Raw genomic sequence first — 26,553 nt, forward strand, 5'->3', positions numbered from 1 at the left:
TAACTTTAAGGGAACAGCTGACACTGTATGCCACTGTGTCATACATCAAAGAGTCTGTGTGCACATTCCCTGAAGCTTAACAGTTTGATGAAACCATCGTGTCCACCACAAACAAAAGCAGAGGGTTGAACAACCGTCAGTTCAAGGAGCTACTCAGCAAGCTTGAGTCAGAGTACAGCCATCTGGTTTATCACTGTGAAGTGCGAAGGCTGAGTTGTGCTAATATGCTTGCACGGTTTTATACACTGTGGGAAGAAGTCAGACGCTTCATGGAGATAAAGGGGAAACCTCTCATTGAGCTCAGTGATGGCAATTTCCTCAGTGATCTGGCTTCATGGTGAACATCACCAAGCACTTGTCAGAGCTGAACATCAAGCTGCAAGGTCCCAACCAGCTCATCAACTCTCTGCTTTCAAATGTGGAATCATTTGAAGTGAAGTTAAGGCTGTGGCAAGGACAACTGGAAAAGGGAAACACTGTACACTTTCCCACCCTGCAAGAGCAAAAGTCTGACATTACAACTGAATATGCCAGTGAGTGTGCAAAACTCATTCAGGCATTTGATGAGAAGTTTCAAGATGTGAAGAATATCCAAAAGGAATTGGACATGTTTGCTACGTCATTTAATGTACAACCATCTGATGTGCCAGACACCTTCCAATGGAAATAATTGAGCTGCAAAACAAGTACGAGCTCAAAGCTAAAAAACAGCTTTGAGCAGCACCATCATCATCACAGCCAGCTGACATCAGACACCTCGCCAAAAAGAAACAGTTCCAGCCATCTCATTAGGTGAGTCTGACGAGCGGAAATGCAGCAGACATGAGGCTTAGTAACACAGTAGTTACAGACTTTTCTTTTTTCCAAACAAAAGGAAAAAACTGCAGTGAGCTGTCAGGGCTTTTTTCTGTAATTTTACACATTTATTTCTTACAATTTAAGCACAAAGAGCCACGCCAACAGATTTCTGTCTTTGTCACAGCAGCTTTTTCTTTATCATGTAGAAAAACAGTTAAATATGTCACTTCTTTACACTGTCAGAAAGGGGAGCTTCACTGGTCAAAAGCCAAGAAATCAGAAACAAATTGATTGAGATCTGTCAGTGTGGGTTATAAAGCCATGTCTAAAGCTATGGCACTCCACCAAACCGGAACAGCGGTGAACCTTCCTAGGAGTGGCCGTCCAGCCACGACTAATTCAAGAGGTCACCAAACAGCCCAGAACAAAGAGCTGCACAGCTCACTCGCCTCAGTTCATCACAAGGGGGAAGTAACAAAGTACAAATACTTTGTACTCCACTATACTAAAGTAGAACTTTAAGGTATCTGTACTTTACTGGAGTACTTTTTACTTTTCCTCAATACATTTTAAACAAATATCTGTACTTTGGACTCCTTACATTTTCTCATTACGTTTGCTTAAACAAATTTAGGTAATTTCAAATGCAACGTTTCTATCAGCTCAACAAACATCAGCAAACACACAAACTGTTTCGAATTGAATTGAATTGCATTGCATTGATATACCTTTATTAGTCCGACAAGGGGAAATTTCATAAGGCTGCCGACCTATTGCACGCAATGGCGGCGCCATCTTACCCTCCGACCATACATACATTACACAAAACATCACATGGGGAAGACAGGTCAGAGAGGTATAACAATGAGGAAAGATAAGGAGAAAAAAATAACTCCCCCCAGACTGAGCTCCAACAGGGAGATCAGTTTGAGAACAGAAAAAACACCTCTGCACATGAAAAACTCTTAATACACCAAAGAAACACATGACAAGCAGCAGGGGTGGGTAAAGGTGAGAGACAGCCGATTTAGACAGTACATCCGGGCCTGCGTGCGCTGGTCTCCTTGATTCCCGTCAGCATCGGAAGGGAATAATCGTCGAAGGCGTTTGGAAAGGGAGGGGGGATGAGTGTGTGCTTATCAGTGTATATGTATGTGTGTGTGTGTGTCCATAGTTCAGCTGAGACAGTGTCCTTCGCCCTGCCAGGCTAAGTAAACAGTCTACCAGCCAACCCAGGTGGGCTTGCATGGAATGGGAAGAACAGTCTAAACACAGTCGTTATCAGGGTGTTGTTGTTCAGCTCCAGTCTTGCAGCTGGCGCCAAAGGGGTATCCGCATAAGTGATGTTATTTTTACTTTAGTGCGAACAGCTCATATGAATTTCAAAGCAGTTCTACAGTCCAACACTGGTCTCTCAATCTCCCGTTGGAGAGCCGTGAGCTTCGCCATACTTGCGTTCTGTGATGTCGTCATTTCTTGTGCTCAAGGAGCCGATTCTGAGAACTCACGACAGTGTGCCTCCCCGAGATGTCATCCAATTTGCACCCAGAGATGTTATTCCGAGCTAGCCCTTCCGAGATGTATCCAGTCTGCAGTCAGAGATCTTATTCTGAGTATTCACAGCAGCCGTAGCCTCTCCAAGATCTTATCCGTGCTGACTCAATGAGCCCATTTTGAGAAACTCACGCCTCTCCCATCATTCCAATCCCAGCGGGCAGCCTTGTGGGGGTTTGAACAGCCGGTTCCGCTTTCTTAATTCTTCAATAAGTCAGGGCCAAGCCAGCTCCGATCAGCCAGAACCCTGTTACTATGGTTCTGAATAGGTAGATATCTTCAGTACTCAGGCTCACCCAAGCCCAAACTTCTCGTTGAGAAAGGGGTGTCAATTGCATTTAGGGACCAGTTGATCCAATCCATGATTCCTCTTTTAGGTTTTAGAGAACAGACTGTGAGAGAATGTTCCAGGGAAAAGTAATACAAAAAACACGAGACTAGACAAGGACATAAGAGGCTAAGCAGGGAAGCTAAGGGAGAGGAGGAGGAGGAGAAAAGTGCGACTGCCTTCGTCAAGAGCAAGAGCAGTTAAAGTTGTGCAGACGTTTTACAGTCAGTTACAATAACTCGTACTGTGTACTAGCTAGCATGACCGAGTTTCTATACAGTTGGGTGGGTGCTATGATATTACTGATGTTGAACTTTATTCATAAGGTTAGTTATTAGAGTTGCCAACCGTCCCGTAAAAAAGCTTTTTTTTTTTTGCAGGTGTTTTTCTTTTTGCGTCGTTTTTCTTTTTGCAGCGTTTTTCTTTTTGCAGCATTTTTCTTTTTGCAAGTGTTTTCTGAAGTTGCAGTCCGTTTGGCTTCTCAGGGCCACCGTAGGTAGGGCATTAACAGGGAAAGGGGCACAAAGACATGCTTTTCCTTCTAATGCTCCAGCTTCAAGTTCTTGGGGACACTGAAGAAGAACCACCTTTCTACTCATATACTGGTTAACTTCTACCGCTGTGTGATAGAGAGCATCATGACCAACTGTGTCATAGTCTGGTATGCAAACTGCTCTGTTGCTGAGCACAAGGCACTGCAGCTGGTGGTGAAAACCAACGCATCACAGGGACTCCACTTGCTGCCACTGAGGATGTCCACAAGAGGGTTAGGGTTAGCCGAGCACGCATCATTCTCAGGGACTCCTGTCATCCTGCCTCCAGCTCCTCCCCTCCAGAAGGCACTACAGGAGCCTTCAGACTAAAACCAGCAGGTTTAGGAAGAGCTTCTTCCCCACAGCTGTCACCCTACTGAACTCAGTCCCCGCTGAACCTTTCCATCCACACTCACTGAACCCTTCTACACTCCTCCTCCCAGTGACCATGTCATTCTCAACATTCACCACATGCTCACATTGGTTACTGCTGTAGTTTTAGGACACTGACAGAGTCTCTGTTATAGTGCCTGTTATAGTCTGTTCAGAGAGCTACGCTTCCACTGCTGTAGATATATTCATAGCACTCTGTAGATCTGTTTATCTCACACCGCTACATCTGTATATATGTAGCACATCTGTATATTTGTCCATAGTACACCTGTATATCTGCCCGTCTGTACAGCAATATAGAACATCTGTATGCTATACATTTGTCTGTAGTTCAGCTGTATGTTTGATCTCTCTGTTCATAACTATTCAGGGCTCGCAAAATCGCTAGCCCGACGTCCCGGGGCTAGCGATATTTCCAGTCGGGCTACCAGAATCTATCTCAGCCCTGCCCGTCGGGCTATCATAGGAAGTAAAAATATATGTCAATGCCTTTGCTTTCTTTTGCAAATGTAGCTGAGTAATTATGTCATTGGTATCAACGAGCCTCTGTCAATATGTGACATATTGAAATCGCGTTTGAATTTGCGCTTGTTTTTTACCTTCAGTTTCACTTTGCGATCGCGCGAACTGTGTATAGAGAGTGGCAGTACTGATTGGTGAGTGATGATTAATTGCTGCACCAATTCCTCTGCAATCCTGTTATCATTTGTAGCAGTGACAGGTAATAAACCAGTCCTCATCAAAGAACAGTGCTCTTTAATAAATGCAGCACATAACTTTAGATTGTAGAGGTAACAGGGAGACACATCGAGTTATCAGTTAGCCGTCTTAACTATATTCTAACTCTACAATTTCCCGGCTGCACTTTCCTCTTATTTCACGACACCACCCTCTAGTGGTGCAATATGGTATAGTCAGACAGGACACAACATCACTCACTAGCTTACTTTTCAAACGTGGCAAGCTTAAACGTGCAAGAGGTTGATTGCGCAGAGAATTAAAAAATAATAATAATAAATCGCTGGCATGTGTAAAAACAGATGGATTTACGCAGGTATTTTAGTTCTGCTGAGCCAAAAAAGACAGGTCAGGATGAAGAAGGGACAGGCAAAGAAAGGCTTACCACAAAGCGGAAAAGTTACGACAAATCAGACTACGAGGCAAAAAGAAAGCGCAGTTTTTTGGTTTCATGGACAAAAGAATTTCTGTGGCTGGAATATGACAAGGTAAATAACATGATGTTCTGCCGGGTGTGTCGTGAGTTTCCCTCGATTTCTGAGTCGGCAAGCGCCTTTGTTACTGGGACCAGTAATTTTAGGAAAGACCCCATCAGAACTCATGAGAAATCTCTGCATCACAAGAAATGCATTGGTGCTCAGTCAGCAGCATCTGTCCCAGAACAAACACCAATCGCAAAAACCATACTAAAAATAAACCAAGCACAACAAGAAGTCCTGAAAAAGCTGTTTAGAACTGCGTACTATGTGGCAAAGAGTGAACTACCACTGGCAAAATCTACCAGTCTTTGCAAACTTCAAAAAGCAAACGGCCTCGATCTTGGTTCCACTTACCTCAATGACCATGCTTGCAGAGAGTTTATTGGAGCAGTAGCACAAACTTCAAGAGACCAGATTGAAAAGGAAATTCAAGAGAGCAGGTTCTTATCTATTCTTGCAGATGGCAGTACAGACACTGGTATAACAGAACAGGAGGGATAATGGTGACATATCCACATACATGATCAAATGTCAGCCAGTCAAGAGTGCAAATGCTGCAGGTATTTTAGAGGCTATTGATGAAGCAGTGAACACACAACACATGGGTATCAGAGAAGACACATGGAAAAAGAAAGTAGTGTGGGCAAATGTTGATGGTGCTGCAGTGATGATGGTGAGAAAACAGGAGTAGCTGGGAGACTGAAACAGAGGATACCCCACATCATAACAATCCACTGTGTGGCACACAAACTAGAGCTAGCCGTGCTGGATAGCGTGAAAGGCTGTGAGTACCTGGTGAAATTTGAAGATACACTGAAAACCATCTTTAAGATGTACTACGATTCCCCAAAGAAGTGAAGAGAGCTGACAGAAACAAGTGAGCTGCTAAATGAGAAGCTGGCACATTTCAGTGGCCTGAAGAGCACGCGGTGGCTTCCAAGCCGGCTGAGATGTCTAAAGGCTGTGGAAAAAAATTACACTCCCACTGTTGTTCATATGGAGAACATGGCAGAAGGAAGTGATGTCAAAGCCGAGGATGCAGCCAAGGCTAAGGGGGTGGTGCAGGAGATGAAGACTGAGAAATTTGTTCGCTTCCTGCATTTCATGTTGGACTACAGTACCATCTTATCCAAGTGCTGTACTGATTTTCAGCATGATAACCTAAACATCACACGAACAAATCAGTTAGTTGAGAGCACAACATCACGCTTACTCAGCCTAAAAACAAAACCAGGAGAATATCAGAAAACCTTGGACACAAAGTTCACAGCGAACCAGGATGGTAGCATTTGCTACTGTGGAACTCAGCTAACAAAAAGTAAGCGACCTGCTAGCAGAGGTGAGGGCACAGACAGAGACACCTTGGGTGCAGAGATTCAGAAGATTATTGACAACACAGTCAAGTACATGGACAACAGATTTAAAAATCTGCGTGGAAAAGCCTCTCTCTTGTTTCAAGGTTTTTGACCCTTCCACTCTTCCCTACCCCAGAGAAGAACTACAAAATTATGGGGATGAAGAGGTGGATTATCTTGTCACACATTTTGCCTGTTTGCTAGATGAGGAAGAGAAAATTCCACAAGAATGGATGGATCTAAAAATGTGGCTTGCAGAACGCCGGGGTCGCAAAGTAGATTGCTTGTACAGAGATCTCTCTGAGAATCCAGAACACCTCTCTCATATCTTGTTGCTGGTGAAATTAATGCTGACACTTAGTCCATCAACAGCCATCTGCGAGAGAGGATTTTCTTGCATGAACCAAGTGAAGACAACACATCGTACCTCTCTACACCCTGAAACACTGAATGACTGCATGCAACTCTCCATTAATGGGGAAACGGTTGAATCTTTTGGCCCTGACAAGTCGATTAGTTACTGGATGTTTTCTGGAAAAGGTTCAAGACACCTGGATCATAAAACCCCGACAAGAACAAAGAGCAGTGAAATGGAGGGCAATGCACAGGAAGAGAAAGCTGATGAAGGAGATGCTATGCCCTCAACGTCGAGTGGCATTTTCTCACCCGTGACTTCAGTGGAAATTTCAGATTCAAGATCTGACACAGACTAATTCATGTTCTACACAGTTCTAACAAGTTCACAGAAATTTCTGTTTAATTAGAACCAGATATTTGAGTTGATTGTAATGTTTATACAGTTGTTGTAATTTGTGTTTTAACAATTTTTTGATTGATGTTTTGTTTCCTTTACAATATTATACAATAAAAATAATATTTTTTATTCGGGCTACTTAAATTTATTTTGGGCTACCAAAAACTAAAGAGTGCCTGCCCGAAGGGCTACCAGGGATTTTGAAATTTTGCGAGCCCTGCTATTTCACCATTCTACCCTTGTCTGTATATATCAGTACATCTGTATATTTGCTCTCCACTGAACTTCCTTTTATATCATCTGCTTTTATTGCACTTACTGATTAGATGCAAACTGTATTTTGTAACCCTGTATTTAGACATGTGGAATGACCAGTGATGGGAATAACGGCGTTAAAAGTAACGGCGTTACAAGTAACGGCATTACAAACGGCGTTACTTTTTTCAGTAACGAGTAATCTAACTAATTGCTATTCCTATCGTTACAACGTCATTACAGTTACTAACAAGAAAATGCGGTCCGTTACTATTTTTCAACAAACAGACAGTTGAAGCTGTGTTCAGCCTCATCTTATATCAGCTGCAGGAAGTAGCTGTAAGTAATCTGGACGCTACAGCTTTAAGCAGCTGTACGCTCCCGCGGACGGTGATCACAATCACTGTCGAGCACAACACCTGGAGCTCAGGGGGCAAAACAAACACATGAGTGCTGCTGTTTGACTGAGGAAGAATAAAGTAGTCGTGGTAAGACAATCACATGACCACTTCAAGACAAAGCAACAAGGTGACATATACCAGTTTATAAACTGTGTTGATAGGCCAGTAAAACTAGAGTCATGATAAACTATATATACGCCTGTTTTTCCTCAATAGTTTCGTCACGTTTACTGTCTAAGGACAGCGCAGCAAGACCTCTCTGCTTATGAGAGAAAAAACAAAACAAAAAAAAAAACAAGGGAAGTTTTAGGAGTAACGGCGAGAGAGAGAGAGAGAGAGAGAGAGAGCGAGTTTTGAGACGTGAGTGTTTGGAGTGTGTAGTTTTGTGTTGTGTGTCAGAACAATGAGGCGACTGCTGTCTCCAGGTAGAAACAGGAGTGACACACCTGCTGCTGTCAGACCTGCAGGTATCAGGCTGTGATGTTCTCACAGTGGCACAAATAATTTGTGGCATCTTATTGAAGAACAGCTGATTGTTCTGTAAATAGTTTGAAATGGTTATCGAAGAAATCAAGGTAGAAGGTAAATGGATGCAAATAACTTTGACAATTTATATTTGCATTTAAAGTTATGAAATATGATCATTAAACATGTTTTTGGTTGTTACAGTAAAAAATATAACTTTCTGCTCTGATTTTATGTTTTTTGTCTGATTTTAGATCAATTGTGTTAACACATTCTGTCAAAATGAAAACATGACTGTAAATTCAGACACGTGAGGTTGTGCTGAAAAGTATGAGACCAAACAAAGTGAATAGTTTTTAAAGGTGAAATGTGGAGGAAACATCAAAAGTAGTTAAAAATGGCCAATTATACCCTGGACCCCAGAGGGTTAAACATTTTTTTAAAGTAGCGCAATAGTTACTTTTCAAGTAATTAATTACCTGTAGAATATTGTAACTCAGTTACTAACTTTTTAGAAGAAGTAACTAGTAACTAAAATTATTTACTTTTTCAAAGTAACTTGCCCAACACTGGTAATGACAGTAAAGTTGAATCCTAAACATCTAAACAAAAGCTGCTACAGGAGAAGTTTTAGAAGGCCAGTAAAGAGAGCTGGAGGCAGATGGAGGATGCCAACTCCACTGAATCTACACACTTCCTGTTTCCACCTCATCCTTCCAGTGCTTTACAACGGCTGTATCCCAACTCAGGGTCTGCAGCCTTAAAGGCCACATTTTAAGGCCGATTACGTCACAGCGATGCGACGAAGGCTGTCCCAATTCAAAGGCTGCTCGAAATGCGGCCCTACAATGCATCCTTCATTTCCCTGAATTTTAAGGATGTGGCGGTGTAGACTTTGTGGCCCAACATATCCCAGAATGCATAGCGCAAAAAATGGCGGAAGAGGGGTGGCCGAAGAGTAAACTTTAAGTACTGAATATTATGTCACTTATTTATGTGCAAATGTTTAATAATGAAGAACATTAAAACATTACTGTTGGCCACATGTTGGCAAAGTCATGTGACATTAGTGACGTTTGTACTAACTTGGTTTTAAAGCCTTTACTTTACGCCGTTCAATAGTCGACCTTAATCTTACAGAGAATGTGATGATTTTATTTTTAAAGTAAGCACTGAGACACATTTAGTAATGCAAACATATTAAAAGAACAATATTTGTCTCTTATGTATAACACAGTTATATATAAGACACTGGCTGCCAGACACTCGCCTCTGTCAGTGCGCCCCAGGGCGGCTGTGGCTACACTGTAGCTGCCATCACCAGTGTGTGAATGTGTGTGTGACTGTGTATAGTGTAAAGCGCTTTGGGGTCCTTAGGACCAAGTAAAGCTTTACAAATACAGACCATTTACCATTTATATACACAATGAAGATTTAAGGTGACAGGAAATATAAATAAATGCAGCTTGAATCTTTACTGCAGCTCAGTGTTTGAAACAGAGTCATTCACTGCTGTAATAACTAATAATGATTGAAATGATAACTTTTTATATTGGCCATATTGTATTTACATTACCAAAGTGAGATGACTTCAGTCTCATGAACAACATCAGCTAATTGTTATTTACTAGCTAATCTTAAATAACTGTTCAGCACAGAAATGAAGCCCAACAATCATGTTTTACAGTCCTGTGGTTTCAGCCTCAGATACTCATCAAATCAAAGCTCATGTAGAAACAAACAAAATATTTTCTTCATTTCTGTCAAACAAAGCTGTATGAAACGTTTCCAGCTGTTAGTGTCATGGTTGCTAGGCAACCTGGGCAGCGCGACGAAGGCTAGGCCGTCCCATTTCACAAGCCTCGCACTTCCGGCCTCAGCGGTCTTTGAGTACGCGGCCCTTGTGGACCGTTAAGGCTGCAGACCCTGAATTGGGACACAGCCTATACTCCCTGCTCTCTCTACCACAGCTGCCTTTGAACTTGCCTGAGCCAGGTCTGAGTCCAGCTTCGCCAGGTCACATGACACAGGGGTTTGCTCTGATGTCAGCAGGCAGGTCAGTGGAGCCCTCTGGTGATGGATTTATGCCAGTGAAGCAGGAGGAGGCCTGAGAACAGACAGCAGGCTTAACTAGCAGGACAAAGTAGCATGTAGTACTTGAAGGAGTCATCACAGCCAATCAGCTCTCAGGAAAATGGAACATCACATAAATATTTTCTTTGATTTTCATCAATGTATTTCCTTTGATAGATTTTCTGTCAATACTTCTGCCTGATTAGAAGCTCATAGGCACTTCCTGTCACTCTACAATAAAACAATGTAAAGGCTGCCCTCTCTGCCCTCCCACTAGCTGACACAAGTAAACTGTGCTACGATGCCCTACATGGACTGAGGTTCTTGGCCACACACATATAGATTTGCTTGGCTGTAGAAATCCTGCCATGAAGCTCCAGCGCACATTTTTGATGCTTCTGTCTGTGGCAGAGGAGGTTTGGAGCTCTGCAGAGCCTTGGTGACTTTTACTGACTATGCACCCCTACCCATTTATTATGAACTAACAGCACAACGGTTTGTGCTTTTTTCTATAATACACATGTATGATTTAGATTTATACTTATGTGGCAGCTGTTTACTGACCTGACAAAGTTATTTTCCATGAAAACTAAAAGTGGTGAAATTCTCAGAAAATGAATGAGACGTGTAATTTGACGTATTGTTGTTTTGTGTGTGTGTTTGTCTGTGTGAAGTTTTGATGTGTATCTGAAAAACACAATTTTGAAAACACTGGAAAAAGACCTCAAGACATGTTTTCCTTTACTTTCTATGAAACAAAAATTCCCACCAAGGCTTTTCAGTGTGAAATTTAGTGTATAGAAAACACCTGTGCCAGGTTGTCTCCATCTAGTGGTGAACATGGCCTCACCACTACATCAGGTGAGCTTTTCACTGTGCACAGTGACACAAAAGTCATTTAACAATTTAAAAAAAAAACAATGTTACAGATTCAGTAAGAACTGAAGTTTATCATAATCCTTCAAGTTTCACTCAGTAACAGCAGCTTTTTAATATTATTGACTATATTTTAGAGTCACATTTATATGAAATGTCAAACAATCACAGAGTGACACTGAACTAAACAATCAATGCCATGTGAGTTGTTCTTGTTTGTTCTTTATATTGGATTTATTGTAAGCAGCGGGAGTAAAAGCTAAAGAAAAAATAGTAAAGATATGAATGAATCTCTGCTCTTACAGATTTTATTGTGCCGTGATGTCTGCTTTGAAACTGTCCTCTTGCTCGTCTTTTGGATGCTCTCCTCTTCTTCATCTTTCCTGTTCCTTTCACCAAACTGCTGCACTCTTGTTCTCTGCTCTCGCCTCCTGTTCTGGTTATAATTAGAATGCAGTCAGCATGTGCCAAACAAACTCCCCCAAATCTATCATGTTTGATATGATGATGATGTTTTTAACATCTTATTTATGCACTTGTTGGGTGGGAAAGAGTAAACAAAGATGGGGCATAGAAGCAGAACTGAGTCCTACGTGTGGAGGGACATTAACTGTGTGTGTATATGTAAGCATTTAATCACTGCAGAGAGTCAAATTAACAGTAACACTATTTTGTCTAAGTCCGCCATTGTAGAAATTCATTTCACCAAAACAATAACATGGAGCATAATGTGACAATAAACGTATAAAACTCCAATTCTTACCTAGCAGGAGAATAAATAATGAGTATTTTAAGGCTACTGCATGTACAGATGTCACTGCTGGCTCACATGCAGGGCTGGACTGGGACAAAAAATTGGCCCGGGCGTTTTGACTAGAGACCGGCCCCCCAGGTATTATAGGAAAAACCATAAAGCCTTTGAATGAAAACAAACACTGTTGTGACAGTGATGTACAGTCTTGTTGGTATATGTATGATTTCTATACGCTGTACATCAGATCAAAACTTTGGTTGTAAGATTCAGATAATTATTTATTAAAAGTGAGACATTTTAAATGAGAATAAGAAAGTATTTCTTTGTGCCCCCCTCTCCCTGTTAATGTCCTACCTGCCCCCCTGGCAACACTTTCCCAGACCCGCCCCTGCACAGTTACCAGCTGTCAGCTACTTAGAAAAGGATCCTGGTGTTATTTGTCTCTCAGAAACAGTTCATAACTTCAACTCATTCATGTCACCTAAAAGGTAAACCTGTTTCTCCATCACCTGTTCAGCTCTGATGATTCAGTAAGGACATCTCCTGGTTTCATCTTCATGTTTCCCTCTCACCACATATCCAAACGACATCATGACCAGCAGCTTTACAGCTGTGGCTCCAGCAAACATCAGCTGACACTAGAAAGAAATATTAAATAAATTTTAACAACAGCTGATCAAGCTTAAACGTGCTGCTGTTGTTTAGCGACATCCGCTGATTTCCTCTTTCTGGCGCAAAGTGGGCGATAAACAAACAAGAGAGACGATCAGCTGATCATTGATCAGTTTCATGACTGAAGTAGAAACAGGAGAGGGAGGGGAGAGAATGAGAGAAGAGGCAGCTGTGTAGCAAAGACACAGAATAACTCCAGCTTTGTGTCTTTTTCATTGTAGCTGAAGTCCGGGACAAACTGTTCCTTTCCAGCTCAATACGAATATTTAATATTCGTATTTTCTTTGAATACCGGACATTCTGTTTTTTAGGGGACGGTTGGCAACTCTACTAACTAACCTTATGAATAAAATAAAGTTCACTATCAGAAACATCATAGCACCCACCCAGCTGTATAGAAACTCCATCATGCTAGCTAGTACGCAGTACAAGTTATTGTAACTGACGGTAAAAAGTCAGCACAATGAAAATAAACTCCACCTAAACTTGGTTTATATCTGACTCAGACAGACTGCAGGTCATAACTTCTTACCTGAAGTTCAGTTCACCTGACGCTCGGACTGGCGGCCGCCTCGGGTCTCTCCTCTTGCCTCCACTTTCCCTCATCCACCCGCTGTCTCCACCACTTGCTAATAATGTTACTGAATCTGTGGAAGCTAGCCATAGCCACCACCAAACAACTGAGTTATTTTTACACATCTGCCCGCATCTGGCCAATTCACCACCTTTCATTGTTTATACTGTTATAAAATAAATAAATAAATAAATAAATAAAAAATCATCGGTCCATAAAAGCGAAAACTCACCATCGGCCCACCCGGCAAATACCTGGTATGCCCGATGGCCAGTCCAGCTATGCTCACATAAGCTAGCTCTGAGACCCGCCAGAGTTTACTCCCCAGTTGACTGTCACGAAAGAGTAAATCACCGGCATTGTAAAACTTAAAACGATTCCAGGGCATGTTATAAGAAAACACCCAATAGATGTACTGGAAATTAAACGGTATCAAACGACTAAATGAACACAGGGTTACAATTACATGCTCACATCGTCACATCGAGAGTTTATTCATTAATCAGAGTTCAGCAATGTTACATCCAGTTGAAAGCAGCTTCACTAACGCCAGCAAAACAGGCTAACAGTATATAAGAGCACAAAAACAGCCGTGCTGATCGACAGCTCGACATATCCCCAACAACTCACCTCAGTATGGCTGCCATCGGTCACCTTTTTACTCCGTTTTACAGCCTCTTCCAGAAATTGAACGCGTTCGCGGTGCACTATACATACATGCAGTATATTTATTTTACTTGGTTTTAGAGTTGGAGTATTTATATATTGATCTGAAATATTTTGCTGCTGAGCAGCAGAGCTCCAAAGCGTCCCCCTGTAACCATGGTTACGCAGATGCGTTCCGACTGGCGCGTCACAGAAGAGAACCTGTTTCAAACGGACACCTGGATCAACCTGGAATCAGTTTGAAAAGTGCCAACTTCTACTGGCACTTTTCTGCTGAGATCCGGAGCTCGAGGCCCTGGCACCCCGGGATAAGATGAGTTGCTGTGTTTTTCACGGAGAAAAACGAATTAACATGATAATTAACTAATTATCATGACATGATAAACACGTCAGTGTTAGATGGAAAAAAAGATGCAAGCAGAAGAGGACAGCAGATTGAGAAGAGATTTCTTCAAACGGTAAGGAGCTTCTATCAAGTGATATCTGATAAGCTTAAAACTTAAATCTTAAATCTGATGTCCAGATTCATGCTAAATTTTTCTGATTACTCCGTGAATCTGTTCATGTTTTGAATTTGTAATTTTATGGTGAGAAATGTCTTTGACAAAAAAAATGCAGGATTAATTAATAGCTGTATATGACTGCTAGGTTAGGACGTGGTTAGGCGCAAATACTTAAGAGGGAGAGAGAGAGAGAGAGAGAGAGAGATTTTGCTCTGATAGAAATCTTTATTAATATTGATTGGAAATCTTTTCCTCCATGAGATTGTTTGTGGGCAAAGTCAATAAATTGTCTCCTGGCTTTCAGGTCCCCCTGAGCCAAATTTACAGTTTTTGCAATTAAGAAAAGAAAAAAAAAGATTTAAGGTGAAACAACTTTTTTCAAGTCATGGAATGATGACATTATCACTCATTCCATATTGTTCCTAAAGTTTGCAGTCTTTTTTTACTTAAAAGTTAAAGCAGAGCTTGTTTTTTTAGCTTCTTTGATGCATGTGCACTGATGTGTGCATGGGGGGTGATTTGACATTACAGTCCCTTGAAAAAGTATTCATAGTCCTTGAACTTTTGCACATTTTGTCACCTTACAACCACAAACAAAAGATGTCTTTATTTACAGTTTCAATGGTAGATTAACACAAAGTAGCACATAATTGTGAAGGGGTATGAAAATAATACATGGTTGTCAAAATTCTAAGCAAATGAAATTTGGAAAAGTGTGGCATTCTTTTCTATTCACCCCCTGCTCTTCATAGAGCTACATTTTGCTCCAGTTACACCTGCAGGTCTTTTGGAGTATGTCTCTACCAGCTTTGCACATCTAGAGACTGAAATATTTGCCCATTCTTCATTGTAAAACAGCTCAAACTCAGACAGATTGGATGGAAAGCATCTCTGAGTCTGTATGACTATGTTTACTGTTTTGTCTATTTCAAACAGATGCCTGTCCTCACCAGATGCCTGTCCTCACCTCTGCAGGGCTCTGGACATCCTCTAACCCGGCATGTTTCTAAGGTATGTTTTCTTTCTTTTGGATGTTGTTCTTGTGGTTGTTCTCCAGAGATGAGGTTTGCAGTGTCTGTGTCTGTGTGGTGCAGCCGGTCTAGTCTAGGGGCAATGACAGAGATTGAAACTTTACTGATAAATTGTCCAACTAAAAAAATACCGGGGTCCACAAATGTCATGTGACAACTAGGGATGGGTACCGGTATCCGGTGCCATTATGGTACCGGTTCTGACATAAACGGTAGTAACCAGACCGAAAAGCAGCGCACATTTCGGTGCTTTATTTCAGTGCTTTTTTCCCCCTGAGATGTCATACACTTTGGATTCTAGCAAATCATTTGACGTTTGCAAGGATAGTAGGCGGTCCCAGGTACGTACGTTCTTTTAGAGCAGAGCTACAGATTAAAAATGCCCAAGGCAAAGCGGTCAAAGAAATTTGGTGTTCTTTAGGGGAGTTTATCTGTGGATGTGTGCAAATGTATGTGCATTCATGTGTGCCTGCATGGAGATCTGAGGCTAGCTGGTAGGGTCGACCTCTGTGCATAATCACATGTGTGTGCAAGCATTTCCATGTTTGGATTTCTTGGAATTTGGTTGATTTGTAGGACTTTATCTCTGGATGTGTGCAAATGTATGTGCATTCATGTGTGCTTGCGTGGAGATCTGAGGCTAGCTGGTAGGGTCGACCTCTGCGCATAATCACATGTGTGTGCAAACATTTCCATGTTTGGATATCTTGGAATTGGTGTTCTTTAGGGGAGTTTATCTCTGGATGTGTGCAAATGTATGTGCATTCATGTGTGCCTGCATTGAGATCTGAGGTTGGCTGGTAGGGTGGACCTCTGCGCATAATCACATGTGTGTGCAAACATTTCCATGTCTGGATATCTTGGAATTTGGTTGATTTGTGGGAATTTATCTGTGGATGTGTGCAAATGTATGTGCATTCATGTGTCCTTGCATTGAGATCTGAGGTTGGCTGGTAGGGTGGACCTCTGCGCATAATCACATGTGTGTGCAAACATTTCCATGTCTGGATATCTTGGAATTTGGTTGATTTGTAGGAATTTATCTGTGGATGTGTGCAAATGTATGTGCATTCATGTGTCCTTGCGTGGAGATCTGAGGTTGGCTGGTATGGTGGACCTCTGCGCATAATCACATGTGTGTGCAAACATTTCCATGTCTGGATATCTTGGAATTTGGTTGATTTGTAGGAGTTTATCTGTGGATGTGTGCAAATGTATTTGCATTCATGTGTCCTTGCGTGGAGATCTGAGGTTGGCTGGTAGGGTGGACCTCTGCGCATAATCACATGTGTGTGCAAACATTTCCATGTTTGGATATCTTGGAATTTGGTGTTCTTTAGGGGAGTTTATCTCTGGATGTGTGCAAATGTATGTGCATTCATGTGTGCCTGCATGGAGATCTGAGTTTGGCTGGTAGGGTGGACCTCTGCGCATAATCACATGTGTGTGCAAACATTTCCATGTTTGGATATCTTGGAATTTGGTTGATTTGTGGGAAATTATCTGTGGATGTGTGCAAATGTATGTGCATTCATGTGTCCTTGCATGGAGATCTGAGGTTGGCTGGTATGGTGGACCTCTGCGCATAATCACATGTGTGTGCAAACATTTCCATGTCTTGATATTTTGGAATTTGGTCTGTTTGTAGGAGTTTATCTGTGGATGTGTGCAAATGTATTTGCATTCATGTGTGCCTGCATGGAGATCTGAGGTTGGCTGGTAGGGTGGACCTCTGAGTATAATCACATGTGTGTGCAAATATTTCCATGTCTGGATATCTTGGAATTTGGTTGATTTGTAGGACTTTATCTGTGGATGTGTGCAAATGTATGTGCATTCATGTGTGCTTGCGTGGAGATCTGAGGTTGGCTGGTAGGGTGGACCTCTGCGCATAATCACATGTGTGTGCAAACATTTCCATGTTTGGATATTTTGGAATTTGGTCTGTTTGTAGGAGTTTATCTGTGGATGTGTGCAAATGTATGTGCATTCATGTGTCCTTGCGTGGAGATCTGAGGTTGGCTGGTATGGTGGACCTCTGCGCATAATCACATGTGTGTGCAAACATTTCCATGTTTGGATATCTTGGAATTTGGTGTTCTTTAGGGGAGTTTATCTCTGGATGTGTGCAAATGCATGTGCATTCATGTGTGCCTGCATGGAGATCTGAGGTTGGCTGGTAGGGTGGACCTCTGCGCATAATCACATGTGTGTGCAAACATTTCCATGTTTGGATATCTTGGAATTTGGTTGATTTGTGGGAAATTATCTGTGGATGTGTGCAAATGTATGTGCATTCATGTGTCCTTGCATGGAGATCTGAGGTTGGCTGGTATGGTGGACCTCTGCGCATAATCACATGTGTGTGCAAACATTTCCATGTCTTGATATTTTGGAATTTGGTCTGTTTGTAGGAGTTTATCTGTGGATGTGTGCAAATGTATTTGCATTCATGTGTCCTTGCGTGGAGATCTGAGGTTGGCTGGTAGGGTGGACCTCTGCGCATAATCACATGTGTGTGCAAACATTTCCATGTTTGGATATCTTGGAATTTGGTGTTCTTTAGGGGAGTTTATCTCTGGATGTGTGCAAATGTATTTGCATTCATGTGTGCCTGCATGGAGATCTGAGTTTGGCTGGTAGGGTGGACCTCTGCGCATAATCACATGTGTGTGCAAACATTTCCATGTTTGGATATCTTGGAATTTGGTTGATTTGTGGGAAATTATCTGTGGATGTGTGCAAATGTATGTGCATTCATGTGTCCTTGCATGGAGATCTGAGGTTGGCTGGTATGGTGGACCTCTGCGCATAATCACATGTGTGTGCAAACATTTCCATGTCTTGATATTTTGGAATTTGGTCTGTTTGTAGGAGTTTATCTGTGGATGTGTGCAAATGTATTTGCATTCATGTGTGCCTGCATGGAGATCTGAGGTTGGCTGGTAGGGTGGACCTCTGAGTATAATCACATGTGTGTGCAAATATTTCCATGTCTGGATATCTTGGAATTTGGTTGATTTGTAGATTATCTGTGGATGTGTGCAAATGTATGTGCATTCATGTGTCCTTGCGTGGAGATCTGAGGTTGGCTGGTAGGGTGGACCTCTGCGCATAATCACATGTGTGTGCAAACATTTCCATGTCTGGATATCTTGGAATTTGGTTGATTTGTAGGAGTTTATCTGTGGATGTGTGCAAATGTATGTGCATTCATGTGTGCTTGCGTGGAGATCTGAGGTTGGCTGGTAGGGTGGACCTCTGCGCATAATCACATGTGTGTGCAAACATTTCCATGTTTGGATATCTTGGAATTTGGTGTTCTTTAGAGGAGTTTATCTGTGGATGTGTGCAAATGTATGTGCATTCATGTGTGCCTGCGTGGAGATCTGAGGTTGGCTGGTAGGGTGGACCTCTGCGCATAATCACATGTGTGTGCAAACATTTCCATGTCTGGATATCTTGGAATTTGGTTGGTTTGTAGTAGTTTATCTCTGGATGTGTGCAAATGTATGTGTATTCATGTGTGCCTGCGTGGAGATCTGAAGTTGGCTGGTAGCGTGGACCTCTGCGCATAATCACATGTGTGTGCAAACATTTCCATGTCTGGATATCTTGGAATTTGGTTGATTTGTGGGAATTTATCTGTGGATGTGTGCAAATATATGTGCATTCATGTGTCCTTGCATTGAGATCTGAGGTTGGCTGGTAGGGTGGACCTCTGCGCATAATCACATGTGTGTGCAAACATTTCCATGTCTGGATATCTTGGAATTTGGTTGATTTGTAGGAATTTATCTGTGGATGTGTGCAAATGTATGTGCATTCATGTGTCCTTGCGTGGAGATCTGAGGTTGGCTGGTAGGGTGGACCTCTGCGCATAATCACATGTGTGTGCAAACATTTCCATGTCTGGATATCTTGGAATTTGGTTGATTTGTAGGAATTTATCTGTGGATGTGTGCAAATGTATGTGCATTCATGTGTCCTTGCGTGGAGATCTGAGGTTGGCTGGTATGGTGGACCTCTGCGCATAATCACATGTGTGTGCAAACATTTCCATGTTTGGATATTTTGGAATTTGGTCTGTTTGTAGGAGTTTATCTGTGGATGTGTGCAAATGTATTTGCATTCATGTGTCCTTGCGTGGAGATCTGAGGTTGGCTGGTAGGGTGGACCTCTGCGCATAATCACATGTGTGTGCAAACATTTCCATGTTTGGATATCTTGGAATTTGGTGTTCTTTAGGGGAGTTTATCTCTGGATGTGTGCAAATGTATTTGCATTCATGTGTGCCTGCATGGAGATCTGAGTTTGGCTGGTAGGGTGGACCTCTGCGCATAATCACATGTGTGTGCAAACATTTCCATGTTTGGATATCTTGGAATTTGGTTGATTTGTGGGAAATTATCTGTGGATGTGTGCAAATGTATGTGCATTCATGTGTCCTTGCATGGAGATCTGAGGTTGGCTGGTATGGTGGACCTCTGCGCATAATCACATGTGTGTGCAAACATTTCCATGTCTTGATATTTTGGAATTTGGTCTGTTTGTAGGAGTTTATCTGTGGATGTGTGCAAATGTATTTGCATTCATGTGTGCCTGCATGGAGATCTGAGGTTGGCTGGTAGGGTGGACCTCTGAGTATAATCACATGTGTGTGCAAATATTTCCATGTCTGGATATCTTGGAATTTGGTTGATTTGTAGGACTTTATCTCTGGATGTGTGCAAATGTATGTGCATTCATGTGTGCTTGCGTGGAGATCTGAGGTTGGCTGGTAGGGTGGACCTCTGCGCATAATCACATGTGTGTGCAAACATTTCCATGTTTGGATATCTTGGAATTGGTGTTCTTTAGGGGAGTTTATCTCTGGATGTGTGCAAATGTATGTGCATTCATGTGTGCCTGCGTGGAGATCTGAGGTTGGCTGGTAGGGTGGACCTCTGCGCATAATCACATGTGTGTGCAAACATTTCCATGTCTGGATATCTTGGAATTTGGTTGATTTGTGGGAATTTATCTGTGGATGTGTGCAAATGTATGTGCATTCATGTGTCCTTGCATTGAGATCTGAGGTTGGCTGGTAGGGTGGACCTCTGCGCATAATCACATGTGTGTGCAAACATTTCCATGTCTGGATATCTTGGAATTTGGTTGATTTGTAGAAATTTATCTGTGGATGTGTGCAAATGTATGTGCATTCATGTGTCCTTGCGTGGAGATCTGAGGTTGGCTGGTATGGTGGACCTCTGCGCATAATCACATGTGTGTGCAAACATTTCCATGTTTGGATATTTTGGAATTTGGTCTGTTTGTAGGAATTTATCTGTGGATGTGTGCAAATGTATGTGCATTCATGTGTGCCTGCATGGAGATCTGAGGTTGGCTGGTAGGGTGGACCTCTGCGCATAATCACATGTGTGTGCAAACATTTCCATGTCTGGATATCTTGGAATTTGGTTGATTTGTAGATTATCTGTGGATGTGTGCAAATGTATGTGCATTCATGTGTCCTTGCGTGGAGATCTGAGGTTGGCTGGTAGGGTGGACCTCTGCGCATAATCACATGTGTGTGCAAACATTTCCATGTTTGGATATCTTGGAATTTGGTGTTCTTTAGTGGAGTTTATCTCTGGATGTGTGCAAATGTATTTGCATTCATGTGTGCCTGCATGGAGATCTGAGTTTGGCTGGTAGGGTGGACCTCTGCGCATAATCACATGTGTGTGCAAACATTTCCATGTTTGGATATCTTGGAATTTGGTTGATTTGTGGGAAATTATCTGTGGATGTGTGCAAATGTATGTGCATTCATGTGTCCTTGCATGGAGATCTGAGGTTGGCTGGTATGGTGGACCTCTGCGCATAATCACATGTGTGTGCAAACATTTCCATGTCTTGATATTTTGGAATTTGGTCTGTTTGTAGGAGTTTATCTGTGGATGTGTGCAAATGTATTTGCATTCATGTGTGCCTGCATGGAGATCTGAGGTTGGCTGGTAGGGTGGACCTCTGAGTATAATCACATGTGTGTGCAAATATTTCCATGTCTGGATATCTTGGAATTTGGTTGATTTGTAGATTATCTGTGGATGTGTGCAAATGTATGTGCATTCATGTGTCCTTGCGTGGAGATCTGAGGTTGGCTGGTAGGGTGGACCTCTGCGCATAATCACATGTGTGTGCAAACATTTCCATGTTTAGATTTCTTGGAATTTGGTGTTCTTTAGGGGAGTTTATCTCTGGATGTGTGCAAATGTATGTGCATTCATGTGTGCCTGCGTGGAGATCTGAGGTTGGCTGGTAGGGTGGACCTCTGCGCATAATCACATGTGTGTGCAAACATTTCCATGTCTGGATATCTTGGAATTTGGTTGATTTGTAGGAGTTTATCTGTGGATGTGTGCAAATGTATGTGCATTCATGTGTGCTTGCGTGGAGATCTGAGGTTGGCTGGTAGGGTGGACCTCTGCGCATAATCACATGTGTGTGCAAACATTTCCATGTTTGGATATCTTGGAATTTGGTGTTCTTTAGGGGAGTTTATCTGTGGATGTGTGCAAATGTATGTGCATTCATGTGTGCCTGCGTGGAGATCTGAGGTTGGCTGGTAGGGTGGACCTCTGCGCATAATCACATGTGTGTGCAAACATTTCCATGTTTGGATATCTTGGAATTTGGTGTTCTTTAGGGGAGTTTATCTGTGGATGTGTGCAAATGTATGTGCATTCATGTGTGCCTGCATGGAGATCTGAGGTTGGCTGGTAGGGTGGACCTCTGCGCATAATCACATGTGTGTGCAAACATTTCCATGTTTGGATATCTTGGAATTTGGTTGATTCTTTAGGGGAGTTTATCTGTGGATGTGTGCAAATGTATGTGCATTCATGTGTGCCTGCATGGAGATCTGAGGTTGGCTGGTAGGGTGGACCTCTGCGCATAATCACATGTGTGTGCAAACATTTCCATGTTTGGATATCTTGGAATTTGGTTGTTTGTAGGGAGTTTATCTGTGGATGTGTGCAAATGTATGTGCATTCATGTGTGCCTGCATGGAGATCTGAGGTTGGCTGGTAGGGTGGACCTCTGCGCATAATCACATGTGTGTGCAAACATTTCCATGTTTGGATTTCTTGGAATTTGGTGTTCTTTAGGGGAGTTTATCTGTGGATGTGTGCAAATGTATGTGCATTCATGTGTGCCTGCATGGAGATCTGAGGTTGGCTGGTAGGGTGGACCTCTGCGCATAATCACATGTGTGTGCAAACATTTCCATGTTTGGATTTCTTGGAATGTGGATTCTTTAGGGGAGTTTATCTGTGGATGTGTGCAAATGTATGTGCATTCATGTGTGCCTGCATGGAGATCTGAGGTTGGCTGGTAGGGTGGACCTCTGCGCATAATCACATGTGTGTGCAAACATTTCCATGTTTGGATATCTTGGAATTTGGTTGATTTGTAGGAGTTTATCTGTGGATGTGTGCAAATGTATGTGCATTCATGTGTGCCTGCATGGAGATCTGAGGTTGGCTGGTAGGGTGGACCTCTGCGCATAATCACATGTGTGTGCAAACATTTCCATGTCTTGGATATCTTGGAATTTGGTTGATTTGTAGGAGTTTATCTGTGGATGTGTGCAAATGTATGTGCATTCATGTGTCCTGCGTGGAGATCTGAGGTTGGCTGGTAGGGTGGACCTCTGCGCATAATCACATGTGTGTGCAAACATTTCCATGTTTGGATATCTTGGAATTTGGTGTTCTTTAGGGGAGTTTATCTGTGGATGTGTGCAAATGTATGTGCATTCATGTGTGCCTGCATGGAGATCTGAGGTTGGCTGGTAGGGTGGACCTCTGCGCATAATCACATGTGTGTGCAAACATTTCCATGTTTGGATTTCTTGGAATTTGGTTTCTTTAGGGGAGTTTATCTGTGGATGTGTGCAAATGTATGTGCATTCATGTGTGCCTGCGTGGAGATCTGAGGTTGGCTGGTAGGGTGGACCTCTGCGCATAATCACATGTGTGTGCAAACATTTCCATGTTTGGATTTCTTGGAATTTGGTGTTCTTTAGGGGAGTTTATCTGTGGATGTGTGCAAATGTATGTGCATTCATGTGTGCCTGCATGGAGATCTGAGGTTGGCTGGTAGGGTGGACCTCTGCGCATAATCACATGTGTGTGCAAACATTTCCATGTTTGGATATCTTGGAATTTGGTTGATTTGTAGGAATTTATCTGTGGATGTGTGCAAATGTATGTGCATTCATGTGTGCCTGCATGGAGATCTGAGGTTGGCTGGTAGGGTGGACCTCTGCGCATAATCACATGTGTGTGCAAACATTTCCATGTTTGGATATCTTGGAATTTGGTTGATTTGTAGGAGTTATCTGTGGATGTGTGCAAATGTATGTGCATTCATGTGTCCTTGCGTGGAGATCTGAGGTTGGCTGGTAGGGTGGACCTCTGCGCATAATCACATGTGTGTGCAAACATTTCCATGTTTGGATTTCTTGGAATTTGGTTTCTGTAGAGGAGTTTATCTGTGGATGTGTGCAAATGTATGTGCATTCATGTGTGCCTGCGTGGAGATCTGAGGTTGGCTGGTAGGGTGGACCTCTGCGCATAATCACATGTGTGTGCAAACATTTCCATGTTTGGATTTCTTAGAATGTGGATTCTTTTGGGTGAGTTTATCTGTGGATGTGTCCAAATGTATGTGCATTCATGTGTGCCTGCATGGAGATCTGAGGTTGGCTGGTAGGGTGGACCTCTGCGCATAATCACATGTTTGTGCAAACATTTCCATGTTTGGATATCTTGGAATTTGGTTGATTTGTAGGAGTTTATCTGTGGATGTGTGCAAATGTATGTGCATTCATGTGTGCCTGCATGGAGATCTGAGGTTGGCTGGTAGGGTGGACCTCTGCGCATAATCACATGTGTGTGCAAACATTTCCATGTTTGGATTTCTTGGAATTTGGTGTTCTTTAGGGGAGTTTATCTGTGGATGTGTGCAAATGTATGTGCATTCATGTGTGCCTGCGTGGAGATCTGAGGTTGGCTGGTAGGGTGGACCTCTGCGCATAATCACATGTGTGTGCAAACATTTCCATGTTTGGATATCTTGGAATTTGGTGATTCTTTAGGGGAGTTTATCTGTGGATGTGTGCAAATGTATGTGCATTCATGTGTCCCTGCGTAGAGATCTGAGGTTGGCTGGTAGGGTGGACCTCTGCGCATAATCACATGTGTGTGCAAACATTTCCATGTTTGGATATCTTGGAATTTGGTTGATTTTAGGGAGTTTATCTGTGGATGTGTGCAAATGTATGTGCATTCATGTGTGCCTGCATGGAGATCTGAGGTTGGCTGGTAGGGTGGACCTATGCGCATAATCACATGTATGTGCAAGCATTTCCATGTTTGGATTTCTTGGAATTTGGTTGATTTGAAGGAGTTTATCTGTGGATGTGTGCAAATGTATGTGCATTCATGTGTGCCTGCATGGAGATCTGAGGTTGGCTGGTAGGGTGGACCTCTGCGCATAATCACATGTGTGTGCAAACATTTCCATGTTTGGATATCTTGGAATTTGGTGTTCTTTAGGGGAGTTTATCCATGGATGTGTGCAAATGTATGTGCATTCATGTGTGCCTGCATGGAGATCTGAGGTTGGCTGGTAGGGTGGACCTCTGCGCATAATCACATGTGTGTGCAAACATTTCCATGTTGAGATTTCTTGGAATGTGGATTCTTTTGGGTGAGTTTATCTGTGGATGTGTCCAAATGTATGTGCATTCATGTGTGCCTGCATGGAGATCTGAGGTTGGCTGGTAGGGTGGACCTCTGCGCATAAACACATGTATGTGCAAGCATTTCCATGTTTGGATTTCTTGGAATTTGGTTGATTTGAAGGAGTTTATCTGTGGATGTGTGCAAATGTATGTGCATTCATGTGTGCCTGCATGGAGATCTGAGGTTGGCTGGTAGGGTGGACCTCTGGGCATAATCACATGTGTGTGCAAACATTTCCATGTCTGGATATCTTGGAATTTGGTTGATTTGTAGGAGTTTATCTGTGGATGTGTGCAAATGTATGTGCATTCATGTGTGCCTGCGTGGAGATCTGAGGTTGGCTGGTAGGGTGGACCTCTGCGCATAAACACATGTATGTGCAAGCATTTCCATGTTTGGATTTTTTGAATTTGGTTGATTTGAAGGAGTTTATCTGTGGATGTGTGCAAATGTATGTGCATTCATGTGTCCCTGCGTAGAGATCTGAGGTTGGCTGGTAGGGTGGACCTCTGCGCATAATCACATGTGTGTGCAAACATTTCCATGTTTGGATTTCTTGGAATTTGGTGTTCTTTAGGGGAGTTTATCCATGGATGTGTGCAAATGTATGTGCATTCATGTGTCCCTGCGTAGAGATCTGAGGTTGGCTGGTAGGGTGGACCTCTGCGCATAATCACATGTGTGTGCAAACATTTCCATGTTTGGATTTCTTGGAATGTGGATTCTTTTGGGTGAGTTTATCTGTGGATGTGTCCAAATGTATGTGCATTCATGTGTGCCTGCATGGAGATCTGAGGTTGGCTGCTAGGGTGGCCCTCTGCGCATAATCACATGTGTGTGCAAACATTTCCATGTCTGGATATCTTGGAATTTCGTTGGTTTTTAGGAGTTTATCTGTGGATGTGTGCAAATATATGTGCATTCATGTGTCCTTGTGTGGAGATCTGAGGTTGGCTGGTAGGGTGGACCTCTGCGCATAATCACATGTGTGTGCAAACATTTCCATGTTTGGATATCTTGGAATTTGGTGTTCTTTAGGGGAGTTTATCTCTGGATGTGTGCAAATGTATGTGCATTCATTTGTGCCTGCATTGAGATCTGAGGTTGGCTGGTAGGGTGGACCTCTGCGCATAATCACATGTGTGTGCAAACATTTCCATGTTTGGATATCTTGGAATTTGGTTTTCTTTAGGGAGTTTATCTGTGGATGTGTGCAAATGTATGTGCATTCATGTGTGCCTGCGTGGAGATCTGAGGTTGGCTGGTAGGGTGGACCTCTGCGCATAATCACATGTGTGTGCAAACATTTCCATGTTGGATATTCTTGGAATTTGGTGTTCTTTAGGGAGTTTATCTGTGGATGTGTGCAAATGTATGTGCATTCATATGTGCCTAGCATGGAGATCTGAGGTTGGCTGGTAGGGTGGACCTCTGCGCATAATCACATGTGTGTGCAAACATTTCCATGTTGGATATCTTGGAATTTGGTTGATTTGTAGGAGTTTATCTGTGGATGTGTGCAAATGTATGTGCATTCATGTGTCCTTGCGT

General features: G+C 42.5%; 1 protein-coding gene and 1 long non-coding RNA gene across 12 annotated transcripts; one reads left to right on the top strand and one right to left on the bottom strand.

The window, feature by feature from the left end:
- Window positions 1-1,517: 1,517 nt before the first annotated feature.
- LOC146500013 (uncharacterized) lies at window positions 1,518-13,914 on the bottom strand. Of its 8 annotated transcripts, none has more exons than XM_085136023.1 (5): window positions 13,633-13,841; window positions 12,961-13,084; window positions 11,306-11,433; window positions 10,935-10,999; window positions 1,518-10,160 (listed from the first exon to the last, which is right to left on the bottom strand). In XM_085136023.1, exons 2-5 carry the CDS (start codon window positions 13,032-13,034, stop codon window positions 10,071-10,073), a joined length of 357 nt encoding a protein of 118 aa, XP_084992149.1. In that variant the 5' UTR covers window positions 13,035-13,084; window positions 13,633-13,841; the 3' UTR covers window positions 1,518-10,070. The 8 variants fall into 8 exon arrangements, 4 of the variants coding, with proteins under 4 accessions (XP_084992149.1, XP_084992150.1, XP_084992151.1 ...); XM_085136024.1 differs by lacking the exon at window positions 13,633-13,841 and adding an exon at window positions 13,235-13,626; XM_085136025.1 differs by lacking the exon at window positions 12,961-13,084 and having other exon boundaries at window positions 13,633-13,839.
- Window positions 13,849-26,338, top strand: LOC146500014 (uncharacterized). Of its 4 annotated transcripts, none has more exons than XR_014869877.1 (4): window positions 13,849-14,126; window positions 15,108-20,433; window positions 20,587-25,185; window positions 25,952-26,338. It is a non-coding gene; the product is annotated as an uncharacterized LOC146500014 (long non-coding RNA). The 4 variants fall into 4 exon arrangements; XR_014869879.1 differs by having other exon boundaries at window positions 15,125-20,433; XR_014869878.1 differs by lacking the exon at window positions 13,849-14,126 and having other exon boundaries at window positions 14,204-17,219; window positions 17,374-20,433.
- The last annotated feature ends 215 nt before the right edge of the window (window positions 26,339-26,553 follow it).

The sequence above is a fragment of the Neolamprologus multifasciatus genome, chromosome 16 (genome assembly GCF_963576455.1).
Source record: "Neolamprologus multifasciatus chromosome 16, fNeoMul1.2, whole genome shotgun sequence".
Classification (NCBI taxonomy): Eukaryota; Metazoa; Chordata; class Actinopteri; order Cichliformes; family Cichlidae; genus Neolamprologus; species Neolamprologus multifasciatus.